General features: G+C 43.7%; 1 protein-coding gene across 1 annotated transcript; it reads left to right on the top strand.

Moving 5' to 3' along the window:
• Nucleotides 1-201: 201 nt before the first annotated feature.
• On the top strand, nt 202-20,626 carry SETD4 (SET domain containing 4). Its single transcript, XM_060234278.1, has 11 exons — nt 202-626; nt 1,890-1,994; nt 4,778-4,874; nt 5,168-5,205; nt 6,540-6,628; nt 7,575-8,004; nt 9,250-9,424; nt 11,191-11,272; nt 14,122-14,202; nt 14,332-14,455; nt 20,397-20,626. Exons 2-11 carry the CDS (start codon nt 1,923-1,925, stop codon nt 20,529-20,531), a joined length of 1,323 nt encoding a protein of 440 aa, XP_060090261.1. The 5' UTR covers nt 202-626; nt 1,890-1,922; the 3' UTR covers nt 20,532-20,626.
• The last annotated feature ends 670 nt before the right edge of the window (nt 20,627-21,296 follow it).

The following is a 21,296-nucleotide window of genomic DNA, read 5'->3' on the forward strand; positions in this document are numbered from 1 at the left end:
TCCTGCTGTAACTCCAACAATCACTAACAGATAGGTTGTTTGTTCGTTTTAACGCTGAGACGGTGTTATTGCGAGACAGGAATGCCTACCCAATGGAAAGTGTGGCTCATTCAAACGCCTCTCTTTCTCGCCTGACAACTGGCTGATACGAACCAGCGCCCGCCGCTTCCTCTTCCTTCACATCTAAGGAGGAGGCTGGGCTGGGCTTGGCTTTGGCATGTGGCGATGGAGTCGGAAGAAGGAGAAATGGGGGCTGCTGACAGAGTGAGCTCTGGCTGTGGAGAGTTTTAGCTAGCCTCCGTGTAGTGACGAGGATGCCCGACTCACTTCGTTGCATTTTATTTCCCGGCAAAGCTATGCGGAGTTGCGTTCAAATACAGTTTTGATTGAGGTTTGAGCGTAAACATGCCTCGGATCTCGTGATGTGTGTTTAGGATCGCAGCCTAAGTCTGTAAAAGATCGGGAGTCGTAACTGAGGGTGTACATTTTATATAGACGACTTGTTATCCTCCCCCCCCCCCTTCCAAACTAACACAATAACAGCAGTCGGCTCACTGAAGGACAAAGACGGAATTACTTGTATGTCTTAAAGAGAGAAATCAGATACTAATGTCAAGGAGAAGACGGTAACCCTGGAAATTAGATCATTTTCTGAATGGAAGTAGTTGTTGACGTAATTTCCTTTGTGTAGTTTAACTGAGCAATTTCATATATGCATTTCAGTTTGTTTTAAAGATGGATTGTCTTTGCAGTTTAGGATACTATTTTAAAAATAACTGTAAAGAATCCACCGTGAGCCTCTAGGAAAAGGTAGAATAAAAATCTAATAAACATAAATAAATCTTATTTCTTTTCATGTAGCACTTGTGTAATTCTCCAGCGGGTGTGTCCTCTGTTGTTTGCAAATACATCCAGAATGTGGGAATACAACAAGCCCTTCAAAATGAATCACATACTCTTATACATGTGATAACGTTTAAATAGTAGGCTGATAGTTATAGTGTTTAGGAAAGGATGATTAAATTACTATGAACTTTGTGCAGTCATCTTTGCAGTCACTTGCTAGTGTAGTCAGGATTAGTTACACCCCACTGTAACTGACTCACAAGACTTGCCTTACCAACCTTTTTGAGTTCTTTGTGAACAAACGTGGATAATGGTTAATATTCTGTAGACATTATTATACTTGGATTAACAGACTTTTGATAAAGTACCGCACAAAGACTGCTGAGCAAGCTTAGCAATCATAAGATAAAAGACTGGGTATTCCTATGGATTCAAAATTGGTTAAATGACAGGAAGCAAAGGGTGGGAATAAATGAAAAGTTTTTGCAATTAAGGGAAGTAGGCACTGGGATCCCACAAGGATTGGAATTGAAGCTGGTGTTATTTAATTTATTCATAAATGGTCTGAAACTGGTGGTGAGCAGTATAATGGTCATGTTTGCAGGTGACGCAAAACATTAGAGGGAGGCCTCAGTCTCTATGCCTGTTTTATTTGCAGAGTAACTAGATGGCCATTGTGTAAGACAGGATGCTGGACTAGATCAACCACTGGTCTTATCCAGCAGGGCTCTTCAAAAGTTCTTAATGACCCTAAATTAACAAGAGTTTAATAGTGGAAATCAATGGTCCCTCTGAGCTGCAGAGTCTTGTGAGCAAAAATTCTACTTTGTGAGTTACTGGCATTAAAGTTGTGAGCTGCTGCATAAATTAGTGTGCTCTGGGGTCATCCTTCCTGAGATAAGACAAAAATGTGTGAGCTGGAGGCTTAAAATCTGTAAAAATCATGCTAACTCAGCTTAGAGGGAACGCTGGTGGAAATTAAGATATACACCTGAAAGAACTATTGTAGGAAACATTCTTCTTTCTCCATTTCCCATTTATAGGTCATTGATAGATTCTGAAGACATTTTGTGAATATGAAGAAACACAGAGGCCGTACATCCCGAAAGAGGAGAAGAAATCACTCTAGATGTTTTTCACAATGTGGTAATGTGATTTTTAAAATGTTCAAGGCAGCAAAATTATTAGTGATTAGTCAAGACATATTTTGATTAAGAAAAGTGTGCATCTTATCTACTGCACTGTTATTTTACTCTGCCTCAAAGGTTTCTAGTGGTGACTTTCATAGGTCTGCCTTCATTGTATCCTTATGGTAGCCCATGAGAATGAGAAAGAATGCATGACTGAAAGTCCCTCAGGAAGTTTTGTGGGCAGCAGAAGTTTGAATCCAGGTTTTCCTGGCCTAATTCAGCACTCTAACTGCTGTATCACTCTGGGTAATGGGTGAGAAGCACACTTCCCTATATGTTGTTTTTATTATTAAAGTAAGAATGACACAGGTGCCTCCTACTTCATATGTGAATTGGGCAGATGTATCATCAATATGCAGACAGCCCCTAGTTCTGTTGCCAGTGTTAAGCTGTCTATGGTGAGGTGGTAGATAATCTGAATTGGTTGGCATTTGGTAGTGAGATGAAAACCAATATATCAAAGCTAAATTCAAATGAGACTGAAATGTTTCTGGTAGATAATATAGCCAACCAAGAGTTGAAGTGTCAGCATACTCTAGAGCAGCAGTCCCCAACCATTTGGCACCAGGGACTGGTTTTGCGGAAGACCATTTTTCCACGAACTGGGGCGGGGGGGGGGGGCGGTGCGATGGTTTTGGAATGATACAGTTGTGCACTTTATTTTGGTGTGGTGGTTAAATGTGCAGACTCTTATCTGGGGGAACCAGGTTTGATTCCCCACTCCTCCACTTGCAGCTGCTGGAATGGCCTTGGATCAGCCATAGCTCTCACAGAGTTGTCCTTGAAAGGGCAGCTTCTGGGCAGAGCTCTCTCAGCCCCACCTACTTCACAGGGTGTCTGTTGTGGGAGAGAAAGATAAAGGAGATTGTTAGCCACTCTGAGATTTGGAGTGCAGGGCAGGATATAAATCTAATGTCTTATTATTACTACATTGTAATTTATAATGAAATAATTATACAACTCACGGCCTGGTTGCTAACAGGCCATGGACTGGTCCCGGTCCACGGACTGGGGGTTGGGGACCCCTGCCCTAGAGCATAAGGTGACCCCCAAGTGGAAATTGAACTGTAGGTTTTTGACAGCCATTGTTTTCATATATTTTAACTGCAATTTTGCCTATTTTTATAACTGTTACTTAAATTGAAGTTATCAAAGCAAAAATGTTCTTAACACACCTATTAATGTTGAATTTATTGAAGTATTTATTGCACTCTCAGGTCTGAAAATGTGAGAGTAAGAACACAGTTATCTGGTTGCAGGTTATAGCTTCTTGAGCTATAAGAATTATAGCAAATGGATCTTGTTGAACCTTGAAAACTACCAGATCTATTTTTTTTTTGGTTGTTTAACATTTCATACTTATTTTTGCTGCCACCAGAGGCTTTAGCCTTAGAATTCTTAGTTGGACCCAAAGAATTATGGTTTAATTATATTTGGTAGAATGACAACAGTCAGCATATGAGGTAAAAGGCAATCCTTATTCAAAATAAACAACTGTTTTCTCTTAAACATAAATTGTGCTTATTTAGAAATATAATAGCATAAAGGTTTCAGTAAATAATTTTAGATATATACAGTTCTTCTTTCTCTAAATAGACTTAGCCACAAAGTCTTATTCTCTTACTTGCCACTTAGGCTAATAACTTCCACACAGCCTTATTTTCCTCACTTGCTACTTAGGGTCATAACCACAAAACAGACTTATTTTTCTTACTTGCCACTTAGGCTCATAACTTCCGTATAGAACACAGATTTCTCAGCACCTAACTCAGTCTCTTCTCTCTAACACACACTCTGAACAAACTCACACCAAACGAATCAACTCTACCCCCTAGGATACTGCTACCATCCAGTCATCACACACTTCAGTAACCCAGCCTTCCCTCTTCTTTCTTATTCTAAAGGACCACATTTTAAATTATAGCAATATACATATAAAAACCCTCATTAAAATGCAGAAATAAAACACAATATTTACATATCAAACCACCACAAATGGCCTTGCAGGTTGTGTGGGTTTTAAATCTATATTTGCTGATGTATGCTCAGGTGTGATCAGTGGCGTGTTAGCAACTTTAGCCAACTGCACTTTTTTTGTAGTAACATACGACCTGCATTAGGTTACTTTTACATGGTCATTGTGAAGTTTCCTTGTTCAGAAACTTCCATTGGTTTGGAATGCCGCTATGAGATTGCTGACTTGTAAGGCTATGGGAATGTAGCCTTGAATGAACACTGCTGTTTGACCAATTGCTATGCAAAATTTAAGTGCTGGTTCTTACCTTTAAAGTTCTAATTGGCTTGGGACCAGGTATCTGAAGGATAACCTGCTCACTTGCTCAGAAGATCTTATCACAGCTCTCCCATTATTGCATCTGCTTGGCTCTGGATTGGCAGGTTGTTCCATTTAACCAAAATATTTTGATTCATTATTCTATTTAAATGTTTACTGGTTGTGGCCAACACCCCCTCTATACTGTGGAGTCTTGTGAGCAAAAATTCTACTTTGTGAGCTACTGCCATTAAAGTTGTGAGCTAGTACATAAATTAATTTGCTCTGGGGCCATTTTTTCTGAGGTAAGACAAAAATGTCTGAGCTGAAGGCTAAAAAACTGAGCTAGAGGGAATACTAGTTGTGGTTTGTACTCTGTGTGTAGTAGTTTCGTTAGTGATCCTGCTTTTTAAAAACAGCATCAAAGTAAAGTGTATCCAAAGTAATTATTTGTCCACTACTTGGTTTAGTTAATCTTAGCCACAAATGTGAATATATACGTCTTAAGAAATGGCTGAAAGAAAGAGGCTATGAAGACAGTATATTAAGGCCAGCGCAATTTTCAGGTAAGTTTTTTATTGTTTCTACTCATTGTTTTTCTACTATTGTTTTATTAATATAAGGTTAAGTAGGGTATAGTGATACTTCTGCTTCACCTGAGGATGTGGTCATGTTAATAGGAAGATAGTGTAAAGATGCAATAAATGTTACAGTTTATAAGGTACTTTTACTTGGGGGGCAAGGATGGAGGGTAACATTTCATTTCTTTGGGTCTGAATTCAAAAGCTACCATTGCAGTTTTTTGGGGAACATGACAGTGAATTTCACTGTGACTGCCCTTGTTTTGCATCTGTTCTAGAAACAGGAAGAGGACTGATGACTACAAAAGCTCTTCAGGTTTGTATTCCTATGACAGAACCAAGGTAAATATTTTGGATCAGACTGACAATAAGTGTGCACCAATCAGGCCCGGGGCTAGGGGTGCCTGTGCCCCTAGGCCGAATCCTGATCATCCGCCCCCCATCTCTATTTTTGTGCAAGCAAAGCGCCCCGATGATATCACTGCTATGCCCCCCAGACAGGAGACCTCGGAAGAGTCGGGGGGCAGGCGCGCTCAGAGCCGGCTCTGAGCACACTCGTGCTGCCATGCCCGCCCCGGACTTTGCTCGGGAGGCCTTGGAAGAGTCCGGGGGGTGCGCATGCTGATAACTGGCTCTGAGCGCACTTGCACTGCCATGCCCACCTTGGACTTTGTTAAGGTCTCCTGAAGCTCAGGAGGTCTCAGAAGAGTCGGGGGGGGGGTGCACTGAGAGCTGACTCTGAGCACGCTTGCACAGCCACGCCCACCTTGGACTTCGCCGAGGTCTCCTAAGCCTTGGGAGGCCTTGGAAGAGTCAGAGGGGGTGTGTGCTCAGAGCTGGACTTTGCAGTGGGCATGGGGAGAGGGGGCACCTCATGGCACCCCTAGAACTATTCCCACATGCCTACTCTGCCTGTTCCCACGCAGTGGCCCTGGTATCAATAGGGACCTGCAAATAAATGTTGTGGTGTATTCTCCAGCCTCTAACAAGAGTGCTTTTAGTTAGGTGCCTGAAAGAAGACTGTTGGAGCACTATGTAAGTAGAACATCTCTGTTCAGGAGTTGCAGGGGAAAAGTTTAAGAGGGGGTAAAAGTAGAAAGGATAAGGGTTTTTTTCCATTTTGTACCCTCCAGAAAGCTCCCCTATCCTTTGTTATAGTGTAAAAATATCCAGCACTGTCATTTTCAGCTGCTTTTGGGAAGCAGTGTAATTTCACTAAATTACACAGGCCTGCTTGTTTAGGGGGAGTACGATTCTATCCAGGAGAGATCTAAATTCTTGGGTAAACCTTTACCCCACTGGTAGCGTCTCTGTTTGGTCAAGATTAAGTATAACAATGTTAGTTGCGTCTTGAAGGGGAAATAACTTCCTAGTGAAATTGCGTGCGGTAAAGTAACCACACTAACTTCGTCTTCCAAGAACAAAGCTGGCTTCATGAACACACCTAATTATTTAACTTGACTTGATAACAAGTTTCATCCAATCAGAAATGGACATATCATTCTCCTCTTCTACATCAGTCTTTCCAACAACCATCTTGTCTGTAATCAGGTGTTATCAATGCAAGAACAGTGCTTCTGGATTGTTACATATTGGAATGTAAAATGTATTTGGAAGTATATTAACTCTGATTGTTTTAAAATCTTACAGGCAGGACAGTTGATCATTGCGTTGCCTGAAAAATGCTTGCTCACCACTGATACTGTACTTAGCAGCTATTTTGGAGAATACATTATAAAGTAAATTGGTCTCTCTCTTACTAAAACCTTGTATTTGTTGAGTTTTGTATTTAGACCCACTGTGTGTGTCTTTATGTGAATGATTACCACTGCTTTTAACAGAACCAGAGAGAGAGGAAAGTTTATGAAAGGTGCATCTTTTGCTTAGGTGCTACTGGGTACATATTCAGAAAGAGGATAGTAACATGGAAAATAGGACTACCAGGAAAGTCAATCTTTAAAAAAATGTTCTAAATAATGTCTAACAACGAAAGGGGAAAAATAGAGTGCAGAGAATGTTAATGTCAAAATCTGTTTTTAAAAATCTAGAACAGTACAGTACTGATAATCCCACTGGACAAATATAGATATTCAGAAACATCGGCATGCATCTTGGATTCTATGGTTAAAATGTGTGGAATTGATTTTACTGTATGTTGTTTTTAATATTCTGTGTGTTTTTTAACTGCTATTAGTTACCCTGAGCCTGTTAGGGGAGGGCGGGATATAAATTTGATAATAAAAATAAGTAAACAAACATTGGTCTGCGTGTTTGCTAATTTTTTAGTAGATAAAAATAGAAGCAGAAAAAGGGAACAGTTCAGAAAAAGACAAATTTCCTTAATTCCAATAGGATTTTAAGGTGTAGAGTTGTTTGAAAAGCCATTTATTCTAATGAGATTTTAAAACATACAGAGCAAGCTGTTAGCATTTTGTATAGAGAATAGTGACTGACACTGCACTCCTAAGCAGAGTTACACTCACTAACTTCTAAACCCATTGACTTCTGTGAATTTCAAATGGTGCAACTCTGCTTTGGAAATCACTTAAAGGAAGTGTTGTTCAAGTAAAAACTGTGTTGGGTAGTTAGCAGAAACTGCTGTAGTCTACACATTTTAAAACTCCATGTATGTAGTGTGTGGGAACATGTTTCTGGAAATGAGATTTTCTTTTTCCTTTTTGCTAGATGGAGGCCTCCAATTTCTCCTTTGACTGCACTGTGTACATATCTAATAGCAGAAAAATGGTCTCTTGAGAAGTCTAAGTGGCATCCTTACCTAGATCTTCTACCTGAAACATACACCTGTCCTGTATATTTGGAGGAAAAGGCAGTGAACCTACTTCCCGAGCCTTTGAGAAGAAAGGCCCATGAGCAAAGAAGTCTGGTGCAGGAACTGTTTAACTCATCAAAGAATTTTTTCTTTTCCTTGCAGCCTCTGTTTTCTGAAGATGTGGAGTCTATTTTTAACTACAGCACTTTTAAGTGGGCTTGGTGCACCATAAATACAAGAACAGTATATATGAAGCATTCACAGAAGGAATGTTTTTCTAGAGAGCCAGATAACTATGCATTAGCCCCATACTTAGACCTACTAAATCATAGTCCGTCTGTCCAGGTAGCTAATTTAAAATTCGATCAGATATGGATGTGTAGTTGGAATGGATAGCATGAGACTGGCACATTGTAACTGCAAACTTAGTGTGTGAATTAACAAATGCCCCCAAAATGACTATATATCATTAGAAAAAATAGTTTTAGTTCTGAAACTCATTCGAACTCATCTTTTAGCTCTGATTGGAACATCCAGGTTAAGTGACTTCTGATTTTCTTGAGTATTTTTTATTTCACCTTGTGATGCATACTCACACATTTGGCCTTTGATTTTGTAATACTTAAATATGAAAAGGCTTCTTAGGAATTACGTTATGTGTGTTGTGTGCTGCCAAGTCTCTTCTGATTTACAGTGACCCTCTGAATTAATGACCTCTAAGAGAGCCAGCATGATGTAGTGGTTAAAAATGGCAGACTCTAATCTGGAGAACTGGGTTCGATTCTGGACTCCTTTACAGGAAATGAGCTGTTTCCTTGTGTCAGTCACAGCTTGTAGAACTCTCTCAGCCTCCAAAATGTCTAACTTGCCACCTAGTGGTGCATAACACTAAAAGGAGCTAGTACAGGGGCGGCCAAACTTGCTTAATGTAAAAGCCACATAGAATGAACATCAGATGTTTGAGAGCTTGAAGGCATGAACAAATATAACACACATGTCTTTATTAAAGCTCTTAATAGTTTGTACAGAAAAATAAAATACATATGTATGCCCTTTGTAACACAACCATGCTAGAAGGATACTTTTTAAAAAACAAAAGCTGGTAATAATAGTCCCTGTAAAATCAGTGTAGGGAAAAGTTAGAGAATTATTTTTGGCACCATTAGGAGAAGGAAACGCACATGTACCATATAAATAACTGACCACCATTTGCATCATGATGCATCTCTTTTTGCCTTGACACCAAGGTTCTATGTAGCTCCTATAAGAGCTATGAAACCAAGACAGAAGCCTGCATAGCCCTCTTTAATTTGCCCCTCCTTCCAGTGGCTCCCTCAGCTCTTGCGCTCTCTTTCCTCATTCTAGGTCTCTGGGTGACCTTTGTGGTGGAAGAGAAGAGCTTGAAAGCCTGCCTATTTCCTCCTCCTTCCCCACTTCACACACAGCAGAAATAGTCACCTACCATGAAGAAAGAAAGTCAGGACAGAAACATGATGTTTCAGAAGTAGTTATAAATTCTAGGCAATTTGTGTTTTCTTTGCAGGAATTTTGTTTAAGCTAAAATTGTATCGCTTTCCACCCTACCCCAAGGTGAAAGCTGCATTTAATGAGAAGACACAGTGCTATGAAATAATGACCCTTTCACACTGTCCAAAATACAAGGAAGTATTTATTAACTATGGCCCTCATGATGATCAGCGCCTGCTTCTAGAATATGGCTTCATTGCCACCAGTAATCCACACAACAGTGTGTATGTTGGCACAGGTAAGACTGATTTGGTATTGAAGGTAATGCAAAGGAGCTAGGGCTTAGAACAATGGTGGTAATCACTCACTGGGCTTTAAATTCTGCTGATTGCATAGGGCATTCAGCTGTCCTCAACCAGAGCCAGGGTATTTTCGGCACTGGCCCCAACCTGGTGGAACTCTGCCAAGATCTGGGCCCTGCAGGATCTAATGCAGTTCTGCAGGGCCTGTAAGACAGAGATGTTCTGTCAGGCCTGTGGTTGAGGACAGCAATGGTTCCCATCTAAGCTGGTCTCCCTCCCCCCGTCGTCCCTTTCCCTTCCTCTGTTGGTTATTCCTATGTACAGTACTGTATGATACTGGTTCTTCTCTGGATAAGGGGCACTATGTCATGCTTCCTTTTTTATTTACTGATTTACTAATTGCCAGTAGTATTGCAAGAGTTGTTTTAATAATTTTAATAATCATTATATGATTACTAAAATTATAAAAAAAGTTTCTGTATGGACTTGTGGGTGTAGACTGCAGCTGTTGTGTGGTAAAGCCCATAGGAAATAACTGCATTTGTCAAAGAGGTATAGTTATTAAGCATGCTTACAAAACCCCTCCAGCTAAGCAATGCCATCTGTACATGATGCCCCCCCTCCAGTCAACACAATCCATACTGCAACTTTGCCACAGGCAGAAAGTAGGGAATAACTTACATCAGCAAGCAGATAACTTGATTAAATTGAGCCAGGTCAAGTTATATGTGTCCATTACAGAGGCAGAGTTGAAGCATGTAGGAAACATGTAACCTTTTTCTTTCTCTGTCTCTCATCATGAACATATAATGGGACAATAATACCAGATGTCCAAGGTGACATGGCTGCTCTTGCTCAGTTAAGCAGGATGCTTCTCCTCTGGTGCTGTTCATCCTCCTGGTCCTAGGCTGTTGAGAGGAGCAAGCTCTGGTAGCCTTGCAACAGTGGACTGAGAGTAGGCAGCAAGACAGAGGTTGTAGGTCAGGGGCATCAAACATACAGTCCAAGGGCCAGATCAGGGCCCAGAGGGCTCCTATCATCACATCTGTGAGCAATTCATTGTCATCTGCTTCTTTCTCTCTCTCTTGCTGCCTTCTGCATCACAGCTTGCTTTGCCAGGCTTGCTCAATTGCACAGGAACTACAGAGCAAAGCCTCTATTTTCTCCATTGGCTGACCAGCACATGAAGCAACTTATGTACAAAAGCTCACTTTGTCCAGCTATTTCATGTTTTCGCCGGTGTTTTCGGCTCAAAGCATTGACCATGAGATTTCTGTAATGAATGTCAATAAATCAAAAGTAGGTTTGCAACTTACAAATACCTGAATAGCATATTCAAGGTTGCTTCAGCACAGACATTGTCTCCAGATTTTGATGCAATAATTCAGAGCAAGAGGTGTCAGTTATCAGAAACTATTAAATAAGCAAAATATTGAAAGAGTGCTAATCTTTTAAGCATGTTTTAAGTTTTAAAAAAAACTCTTATGAAGTTTATAGCTTCGCTACCTGGCATTACATTTTATGTTGCACATGGCCCAGCCCAAGAAGGTCTCATTTATTTCACATATGGCCCTCATAACAAATGAGTTTGATACCTAAGATTCTCTTCTCTGCCATTCATCATATACCATTGTGGCCAGACTAGCCAGACCATTCTCATCATGGTACTGAGGATAGATAATAGAGGGCAATGCCAGAATACTTCAAATGCACCACTCTTTATTATAACTGTTGTTCACTTGAAACATCTGTTTTCCTACAGATACCATTCTTAAATATCTCATTCCAGAGGATAAACAGAGGCACATGAAGGTTTTCATTTTGCAAGAGCACAGACTTTTAGAGTAAGTATGAACACACAATATTTAGGGTTTTTAAAAATTCTTTCTTCGGTAATCTTGCGCTATATTTTGCCTTGGTGTTTTGGACATTTCTGTGGACAGAAGGGATTTCTATCCTTAGAGTGTGACTTCCTTGCTTCTGCTCTCCTGCTTCAGGCCAAAATCCACGCCATCAAATGCTACTCCTGAGGGATAGGGGACCCACAGAAACAGCATGGAGGGATAAGTCAGAAGCATGCAGTTTGGGGGTGGGGGAGGGAAATCAGCAAAGATTACTTCCTCCCTTCTGCCATGAACATCTTCTGGTGGATCCAAGTTAATAACTTTGATATTATTTGTGCTAAAAACATAGTGCCAAAATAATTTCTTACAGTTGGCCATTTGTTATGTCCCCTGCACAAGAGGGCTTTGTTTATTAACATGGCAAAATGCATGACTGGTATACTATGTTGACAAGACTTCTAGATGACAAACTGCAATTGGGTAAATTTTAGACTTTCTTCAGTTTTCTTGATCAGGTTACCTCATCTGTGTGTGTGTGTGCATGTGAGAGAGAGAGAGAGATAGAGATAGAGAACAAGGCAAATGCAATTTTGGACTGTATCAACAGAAGTATAGTGTTCAGATCCCATGATGTGATGGTATTGCTTTACTCTGCTCTGGTAAGACCTCACCTAGAGTATTGTGTTCAATTTTGGGCACCACATTTTATGAAGGATATACACAAGCTGGAACGCGTCCAGAGGAGGGCGATGGGTCTGGAGACCAAGTCCTGTGAGGAAAGGCTGAAGGAGCTGGGGATGTTTAGTCTGGAGAGGGGGCGGCTGAGAGGTGATATGATCACCATCTTCAAGTACTTAAAGGGCTGTCATATAGAGGATAGTGTGGAATTTCTGTGGCCCTGGAAGGTAGGACCAGAACTAATGGGTTGAAATTAAACAAAAGAGTTTCCAGCTCAACATTAGGAAGAATTTCCTGATTGTTAGAGCGATTCCTCAGTGGAACAGGATTCCTCGGGAGGTGGTGGGCTCTCCTTCCTTGGAGGTTTTAAAAAAAGAGGCTAGATGGCCATCGGACAGCGATGAAGATCCTATGAATTTTGGGTAGGTACTTGTGGGTTTCCTGCATTGTGCAGGGGGTTGGACTAGATGACTTTGGAGGTCCCTTCCAACTCCATGATTCTATGAAGATTTCCCCTGTGTTTACAGGAAGGTCCCAAGGCTTGGCTATTCAGTTTTTAAAGAAACCATGTATATTAAAAACATTTGTTTAGAATCCTTTTTACATTTCATAACTAGAGTGATGAGTGTTCTTGAGGTGAGTAATATTTAATCTAAAACAGAGAAGGGACAATTAGCCTTCCTAAATGGAGAGCCTGTTCTTCCTGCCTTGGTGGATAGGAGTATAGAAGAAACAGGTAAAACAGAGAAAGAATACCAGTAGTCCTAAGAACAGAACTAGAAGATAGATAGACGCACAATGTAGTATTCAGTTTCAAATGGCGATTTTTATTTCTTTACGTTATAGTTCACATTTCTCACTGGGATTCAAGGCAGATCACTCAAAATAGGTCAATACATTCAACAGGATGGGACATCTAATGCACAATGCATTAAGATCTGACTTGCTGAAATCTAGAACTGAAGATCAGAAACAATGGTGAAACAAAGCATCAGTATTAATACAACTTAAAATGATGCAAAATTACTCAGTAAGAACCTATTTACAGCAGTGAATATTCTACAGTTCCTAAGATGAGCCAGATGTCTCCTCAGATCGTATAAATCAGGAATTCTCTTTTTTTGACATCCCTTGCTGGCACTAAGGGATCTGTCGCTAGAGGCAGAACCCCGCGCCCCCCTCCAGCTCCCTTTTGTTTTTTTTAATGTGTGCATGGACTGGCTGGCAGCACATCTGGAACTGGCCACGGTGCTGGAGATGCAAGACTTTGCCGAGACCTTCGCGTGCGCACCGCTCACTGCTGCTGCCCACCAGTACGTCCTGTGCCACATCGCAGCTGGCTCTGATGGGGTGGGTGCACAGCTGGAGTAGCTGCCGCTGGCCTGCCTTGTTTCCTACCTGCGCGACGACGCGCTGTGCATGCCCAAGGAAGAGGGCGCCTTTGCCCTGGCCTTGGTGCGCGCTGAGCCAGCTGTGCACGCTGCACGCCTCCAGCAGCTGCCAGCCCATGTCCGCCTGCCCTTCATTTTTTTTTCGCACGCATTGTAAGGGGGACTAGAGGGTGGTGGGCGGCGCACGAGAGTACTGCCACACCACTGCTTTCCCCCTGCACTACACTCTTTGGAAGCTTTCTTTTCAGTTTCTGCTTAAACACTCAAGCATAGGTTTTTGAGTTTCACCAACACATGAAGTTTACAAGGTAGGAACATACAACCAAGTTCCCAAAATTCTTCTTTATACACAAACCAGAGATCACTCCTCTTTTCTAGAAGTTTCCCTTCTTAACTGGACAGGGATCGCTTTTCTTTGCTAGAAGCTATTTTTCCTCTTTTTTTTTTTTGCTTGAATGAGAATTCTTGATCTACTCACTCTCTTAGCCTCCTTCCCAGTCCACAGTCAGTGCTTAAGTATCTCATCTTAAACTTTCAGTCCTTAACTGACTCTTCCAACAAAATTCCATTCAAATATCCTGTCACTCAAAGGTTTTCAGACTCCATTGGGCAGTGATCCTTGACAGTCCCTCCCAGATGCATCTTCCTCTTAATAATTTCTTATTTGCTACTACTAGATATGTAAATTGATTGGGGGGGAAGCTACTTTTTATTGTTCTTGTATACTGTTTGAGTTTAACAATTTGCACACTTTAGTGATTTGTTCTTTTCTATTTCTAGCAATTTGACATTTGGGTGGGATGGGCCCTCTTGGAGACTTCTTACAGCACTCAAATTGTTGTGTCTTGAAGCTCACCAATTGTAAGTCCTGCAAATATTTGCTGAAAATGTCTGCTACAAAAATATACCAGTTTGTGTGCCATTCTTTGGCTTCAGCCTTATGTCACATTCAGAAGTATGATACTTTTATTCAAAACATTTTGGTTGTAGTACTTCATGGAAGAAAGTGTTGCTTGGTGATACCATTTCAGAGAGGAATGAAAAGAAGACTTTGGACCTTGCAACAAAAATCTGTACATCACTGACAGAGGAGACTCAGCAGGCCCTTCAGAAGGTATGTTTATCTCACAAGGACTTGAGGACTTGAGGATGGGTAACTGTATATTGAATGCACATATAAAAATGCAATCTAACATTAGATTTAAGATCTTAAGACAGAACCATTAAAATCTCTCCAAATCTTAACTGCATCCCCCCCCAATATACTATACACAATACAATAGAGTGTGATATATACAAACAGTGAAACAAAACTGGATCAAAGAACTGATACATACAATGAACAAAACAATGACAGCTACCTAAAGTTTCACACAAATAAAAAGGCCCTGTTGAACAATTTTGTTTTGAATGTTTTGAGGAACAGCCATGAACTTAGCTGAGTCATTTATACCCTATCTTTCTCCCCAACCCAGTTCATATCATTATTCTCCCTTCCATTTTGTCTTCATAACAACCCTCTGAGGTAGATAAGACTGAGAGTGTGTAACTGGCAGAAGGTCACCCAGCAGACATCATTGGCAGAGTGGAGATTTGAATCTGTATTTCCGTGATCAGTTCCAATACTGTAACCAATACAAAGCTGCTTATAAGTATATGTCAAATTTTGTAAAATGTATTTTCAAATATTTAAAATAAATATTCAAAATACCATCAGTAAATAAACAAAAACCTTTATCATAGAAAGAGAACAAAGAAAGGATCAGTATTGAAAACAAAGAGGAATTAAAAATCTAAAAATTTACGCACTATCCTATGAAAAAGAAGCATTTGAACTGTCTCCCTGAAGCATTGGAAGTGTTAGTGAAAGGCAGATTTCCAGGAGTCAGGAGGTTCATAATGTTGGTGGATGGTCTCCTCTTTAGATGGGGGAATTAGCAAGAAGACTTGGGTAGAGCGAATTAGGAGCGTGGATCTCACCTATAATATGAAGGTCCAGTTCGCATAAAGAAAAACTCCAGAGTGAATATATTTTATAATGTTTACTTAAAATAAATGTAGGTATATGCAATTACAATCATTCATTAAAACACAGGTTATACAGCCACACATACAAGACCTATGGAGCAAAAGGTGTGAGGAATAGCGAATGCCAGGGAATGACAAACAGAGACTATACTACCTGTCCAGGTGTGCAGAGGTCCATTGGAACTTGAAGATGTAGACATGTGTGGAGAAACGCCATTTTAGTCAGTGGTGGTGCTTCATTGGCAGGGATCAGTAAATCCCTCAGCAGGCTTTGTAGCCTTCCTCTCACTCCCCCCCTCCCTTCCAGAACCAAACCAACGCTAGGGGGAAAATCTCCTAGAGAGGCAGGAAGTGCTTTTGTTCTTGCCATGTGTTAGGCAGGAAGAGAGTTCAGTTCTCAGCTGCAGCTCGAAGGAAGAGGTTGCCAGTGGGAGAGCTCCTGCCTGTGCATGCGGCCTATTCAAAAGAGAATGAGGCCTCCAGGCAGTAAGACAAAGTAAGTAATTCACAAGACAGGGCAAGTTTAGATCAGGGCCAGCAGGACGCGTTTATAACACATTTTGTTTGTCAGGCTGTTTGCTGTGCGTGTGCTGTGCTGTGCTAACTTTTTAAATGCAACTGTTTTTGTTTTGTTTTTCTTTTCCTATCTGTTTCTCTTGTTAAATAAATATATTTTTACTGTTTAAATACTGGCAGTCAATCTCTGTACCACATAGATCCCCAGACCGCTTTAGACCACGCTGTTTTTAAGAAGGGGGCCCCGGGGAAGGGGGAAGGCATGCAGTTGGATAAGGTGCCAATCCTCCAGGGGTGCCCCAAAGAAGTGCTGAGGTCTCTGTGAAACCCAAGTGCAGGAAGGCAGAGGACCTGGAGGCCTAGCCTCACAGCTGGAGAGGGGGATTGGGAGTCCTGTTCCTCTCAATCTGAACCCCGGGACTGAGCAGGTGGTGGCAGCGAGCCCAAGGGGCAGGAGGAGAAATAGCTCCCTCCAGGAGTTGGCGACTCCATAGGGAGCTGACGGGACCGGGTCTGAAGGTAGAATCGGGCCGGTTCCGCCACAACATGCACTACCATTGTGCCATGTCTGAGGGGCCCCCTTACTTAGAGTAATGGGGGGGAACAATCTGGTTCCATGTGCTCAGACTGAACAAGGAAGTGAAGCTTGCTCTCATGTTCATAATCTTTGGAAGGGATGAGGCCCTCCCAGAAAAGGGGATGGCTTGTGGTGGGCAGTGATGAGTCTTTTCTGGGTACCCAATTGGGTGCTCACCTCAAGCCAATGAACAGAGCTAACTGGTCACCTGAATGGATCTCCAGGTAAAACAACAGTGGGGCTGATTTAGTAATATTTGCCAGATGGGTAACAGTGGGTTAGGATGGGTGTTAATTACTTTGGCAGTTTAGCAAAGATTTTTTTATTTTTATGTATTTATTTGTAATTTGTATCCCGTCCTTCCCACCAGATGGCTCAGGGCGGCTTACGGCATATAAAATCTAACATGAGAGCATAAAAGTTTAAACATTTCATATAATTTACATGATTAAAATTTAAACAATTCAGACAATTAACATAATTAAAATTAAAACATTCTGCAATCTTATAAAACTACGCTCGATTTCAAATTTCAGTGCCGGTTAGTTGTAGGCCTGCCAGAAGAGGGTTGTCTTACAGGCCCTGCGGAATTGTGCAAGATCCCGCAGGGCCCTTACCTCTTCCGGCAGCTGGTTCCACCAGGAAGGGGCCATTACGGAGAAGGCCCTATCCCTCGTAGATTTCAAACGGGCTTCCTTTGGCCCGGGAACAACAAGGAGGTTTTGAGTTCCCGATCTCAGTACTCTCTGGGGAACGTGGGGAGAGACGGTCCCTCAGGTAGACAGGTCCTAGGCCATATAGGGCTTTAAAGGTAATGACCAGCACCTTGTACTGAACTCGATAAAGTATTGGCAGCCAGTGCAGAGCCCGAAGTCCCGGCTGAATGTGCTCCCGTCTTGGGAGCCCCAATAACAACCGGGCGGCGGCGTTCTGCACCAACTGCAACTTCCAGGTTCGGCACAGGGGCAGCCCCATGTAGAGGGCATTGCAGTAGTCCAACCTTGAGGTGACCGTTGCATGGATCACTGTTGCTAGGTCGTCACGTTCCAGGAAGGGAGCCAACTGCCTTGCCCGCCTAAGATGGAAAAATGTGGACTTGGCAGTGGCTGCTGTCTGGGCCTCCATCATTAAGGAAGGATCCCGTAGTACCCCCAAGCTCTTGACCCTATGCGTCACAGTCAGCGGCGCACCGTCAAAAGCTGGCAGGGGGATTTCCCCTCCTGGACCCCGACGGCCCAAGCAAAGGACCTCTGTCTTCGCTGGATTTAGCCTCAGCCCGCTCCGCCTGAGCCACCCGGCCACGGCCTGTAATGCACGGTCCAAATTTTCTGGGGCGCAGACCGGCCGGTTGTCCATAAGCAGATAGAGCTGGGTGTCATCAGCATACTGATGACAACCCAGCCCATACCTTCGGGCAATCTGGGCGAGGGGACGCATATAAATGTTAAATAACATTGGAGAAAGAACCGCACCCTGAGGCACCCCGCAATCAAGCGTGTGCCTCCGGGACAGCTCATCCCCAATAGCGATCCTCTGTCCCTGACCTTCGAGGAAAGAGGAAAGCCATTGCAAGGCCAACCCCTGAATCCCCACGTCGGCAAGGCAGCGGGCCAGTAGCCGATGGTTGACCGTATCGAACGCTGCCGATATGTCCAACAACATCAGCACCGCCAAGCCGCCCCGATCCAGATGCCGTTGCAGGTTATCTACCAGGGCAACCAGCACTGTCTCCGTCCCATGGACCGGGCGAAAGCCGGACTGAAGGGGGTCGACGGAAGCATCATCCAGGAAAGTCTGTAGCTGCACCGCCACTGCCCTCTCGATAAGTTTGCCCAAAAAGGGCAAATTTAATACCGCCAGGAAGAGTAAACTTAGAAGATAAAGGATTTATAGTGACACTTAAGACTTAGGGTGGCCATAATATCTGCAGGCCAGCCAGGGACACCTTGAGGGGGGAAGGAATGTGTGTGCGCGCCGCCGGAAACAGGAAGTGACGTCACTTCATGTGATGTCACTTCCGGTGATGGCATGCCACCGCCAGAAACAGGAAGTGACATCACTTCCTGTGACATCATTTCCCCCGCGCCACCTGCCGGAAGCAGGAAGTGACATCACTTCCTGTGACATCATTTTCTCCGAATGACATCATTTCCCCCAAATGCCACTGCCGGAAACAGGAAGTGACATCACTTCCTGTGACATCATTTCCCCTGCGCCACCTGCTGGAAACAGGAAGTGACATCACTTCCTGTGACATCATTTCCCCCGCGCCACCTGCCGGAAGCAGGAAGTGACATCACTTCCTGTGACATCATTTCCCCCAAATGCCACTGCCGGAAACAGGAAGTGACTTCACAGCACTTCCTGTGACGTCCCCAAAAATCCCCCAAATATCACCGCCGGAAACACCAAGATTATTTATAGAGAGGGAAAGGGGGAAATAAAGTTAAATAAAACTCTTTTTTTTACTTTTTTCAAAGTGAGAAGACTAGAGAGAACGGGTTCCACGCTGAGAAGCCAGTCAGATTCCAGTGAGACTGTGCTGCATAATGCAGCCTATTTATTTTGTCCTGTTTGCTCTGTTGGCTCTATCTGCGCCACCTTCATCACTTTCGGGGTGTGGATCCCCCAGTGGGGTGGTCTCCCGACTCCCTCAGCCGGCTGTTTCTGATAGCCCTGTGCCCCCTCTTTCATTTGATATGTGTCCCGTGCGGGTGCCACCCTCCCGCCGGGAGATGCCGCAAAATGAACCCCCTTGAGGCTTATGGCGGCAGGGCTCGGGGGAAGCGAGCTAGACTGCTGTTCTTTTGAGGGGTTATAGAGTGTTTCGAGCCCGTCCCTGTGGCATCAGTCCCATCGTTGTGGGACCCAGGGGGCCGGCGCAGCGGCACGCCGAAGCAGCCTGTCACTAATAACACAGGTCGAGATGCAGGACAGGAACCTGGAAGTGACCGACAGGCTGCTTCAGCGGGCCGCTGCGCCGGCCCCCTGGGTCCCACAATGATGGGACCGATGCCACAGGGACGGGGCTGGCGGCGGCTGAGGAGGAGGCGGCCACCGACCCGGGGCCTCCCGCCACGCCGCTGCTGCCGCCTCCGCCGGCCCGCCTCCCCCCGCAGGCCTCTAGCGACCAGCGCTGGCCTCTCCGCTGCCGGGCCGCGCGCGGGCCTCCAGCGACCAGCGCCGGCCTCTCCGCCGCCTCCCCGGCCTCCAGCGACCAGCGCCGGCCTCTCCGCCGCCGGGCAGCGCGCGCGGGCGGGGAAGGCTGCGAGTGAGGGAGGGAGCGTCCCCGCGCATGCGCAGAGCCCGCCACACCGCCGCCAATCGCTGTGCGCACGCGCAGGGACGCTCCCTCCCTCACTCACCGCCTTCCCCTCCCGCACGGCCCGCCGGCTCTCTGGCTGGCTAAACCGGGATCTCTAATGGTCCCGGTATAGCCAGCCCGGGAGGCGGGAATTTGCGGCCAGAATCGGGACTTTCCCGGGCAACCGGGACGATCTGGCCACCCTACATAAGAGAAGCTGAGTTGCAGTAAAGAGACAGGGAGATGGCTGTTTAATCAGTAGCAGAGGATTAAGACAGAAACAATACATTACCTGCTGAAGCTATAATCTCATTCAGTTGGGAGGGGGGGAAGAATAGCCAGACCAGGAGGGTGGCTTACGTAATAACCAGAACAAGCTCTCTGCTGGTTCTACTCCATTTTAAATGGAGTACTTCCTTGGCCTGTTTCTGATCTGAATCCATTTTGTTTCCATAGCTTGGGGTTGCCTTAGCTCAAGTGGGGTACCCCTAAATGTATGCATTGGCTTATGTTTCAAGCAGTGTTCAAAATGTTGGGTTTTATTTGCACAGATTTTTCAGCAAGTCTGGATTTATGTGTAACTATAATGCAGTGGCTGGTGGAATTTATTGATATTCTTTTACTTTCCAGGTTTCTCTTTTAAAAAGAGATTATATGCATCTTATAAACCAACTAACTTTAGTGGAGGCATTACATATGGAAGATCTAAACATCTTACTGCTGTCTGCTGAGAATCTTCAACATTTACACTGCCTGGCGATTTGATCTCCTTGGAATAGTGTGTTAGAGCATAGATGATTTCTCTGTTTGTCTTAAGCAGATGCTGAAAATGGATTTGTCTCATAAAGCCCTGGAGATCTGGATGGAACTGAAACTTTCGGACTTAACATTGCACTAAGGGAGGAGCTTCAGTATCAGATAGGAAAGGAAAGGTCCCCTGTGCAAGCACCAGTCATTTCCGACTCTGGGGTGATGTCGCTTTCACAACGTTTTCACGGCAGACTTTTTACAGGGTGGTTTCCCATTGCCTTCCCCAGTATCAGATAAGGCCTCCTTTAATTCCTATTATAATAGGTGACAATTACAGAGCAAGAAAGTATGAAGTACCCCCCCCCCCCCCCCCATGACTGAAGAACTGACCAAGGAGTTCAAATCAAGCAAGCTAGAAACTGGTGATCAATAGTAATTCTGTAACTAAGTTCTTGCTGTGTCCTGGGTAGTCTAGGTTAATCCTTTCTCAGAAGCTAAACAAGGTCAGCCCTGGAACAGAGAGTCATGTGGCACCTTTAAGACCAACAAAGCTTGATTCATGGTATGAGCTTTTGTGTGCATACACACTGCTTCAGTATTTAGATGGGAGACTACCAAGGAATACCAGGGTCACTACACAGACGCAGGTAATGGCAAACCACCTCTGAACACCTCTTGCCTTGTAAACTCCATAGAGTCATCATAAGTCACTTTACTTGACAACCCCCCCCCCCGCCAAGTTCTTATCTCTCAGGGATTTCACACAACAAATCAGGCTAA

This window comes from Heteronotia binoei, chromosome 3 (assembly GCF_032191835.1).
Source record: "Heteronotia binoei isolate CCM8104 ecotype False Entrance Well chromosome 3, APGP_CSIRO_Hbin_v1, whole genome shotgun sequence".
NCBI lineage: Eukaryota > Metazoa > Chordata > Lepidosauria > Squamata > Gekkonidae > Heteronotia > Heteronotia binoei.

Coding starts and splice junctions, on each gene's coding strand:
- SETD4 (XM_060234278.1), top strand. CDS start 1,923: ATGAAGAAACACAGAGGCCGTACATCCCGAAAGAGGAGAAGAAATCAC. Junction 1,995..4,777: donor GATGTTTTTCACAATGTGGT/AATGTGATTTTT, acceptor CTACTTGGTTTA/GTTAATCTTAGCCACAAATG. Junction 14,456..20,396: donor CTCAGCAGGCCCTTCAGAAG/GTATGTTTATCT, acceptor TTTACTTTCCAG/GTTTCTCTTTTAAAAAGAGA.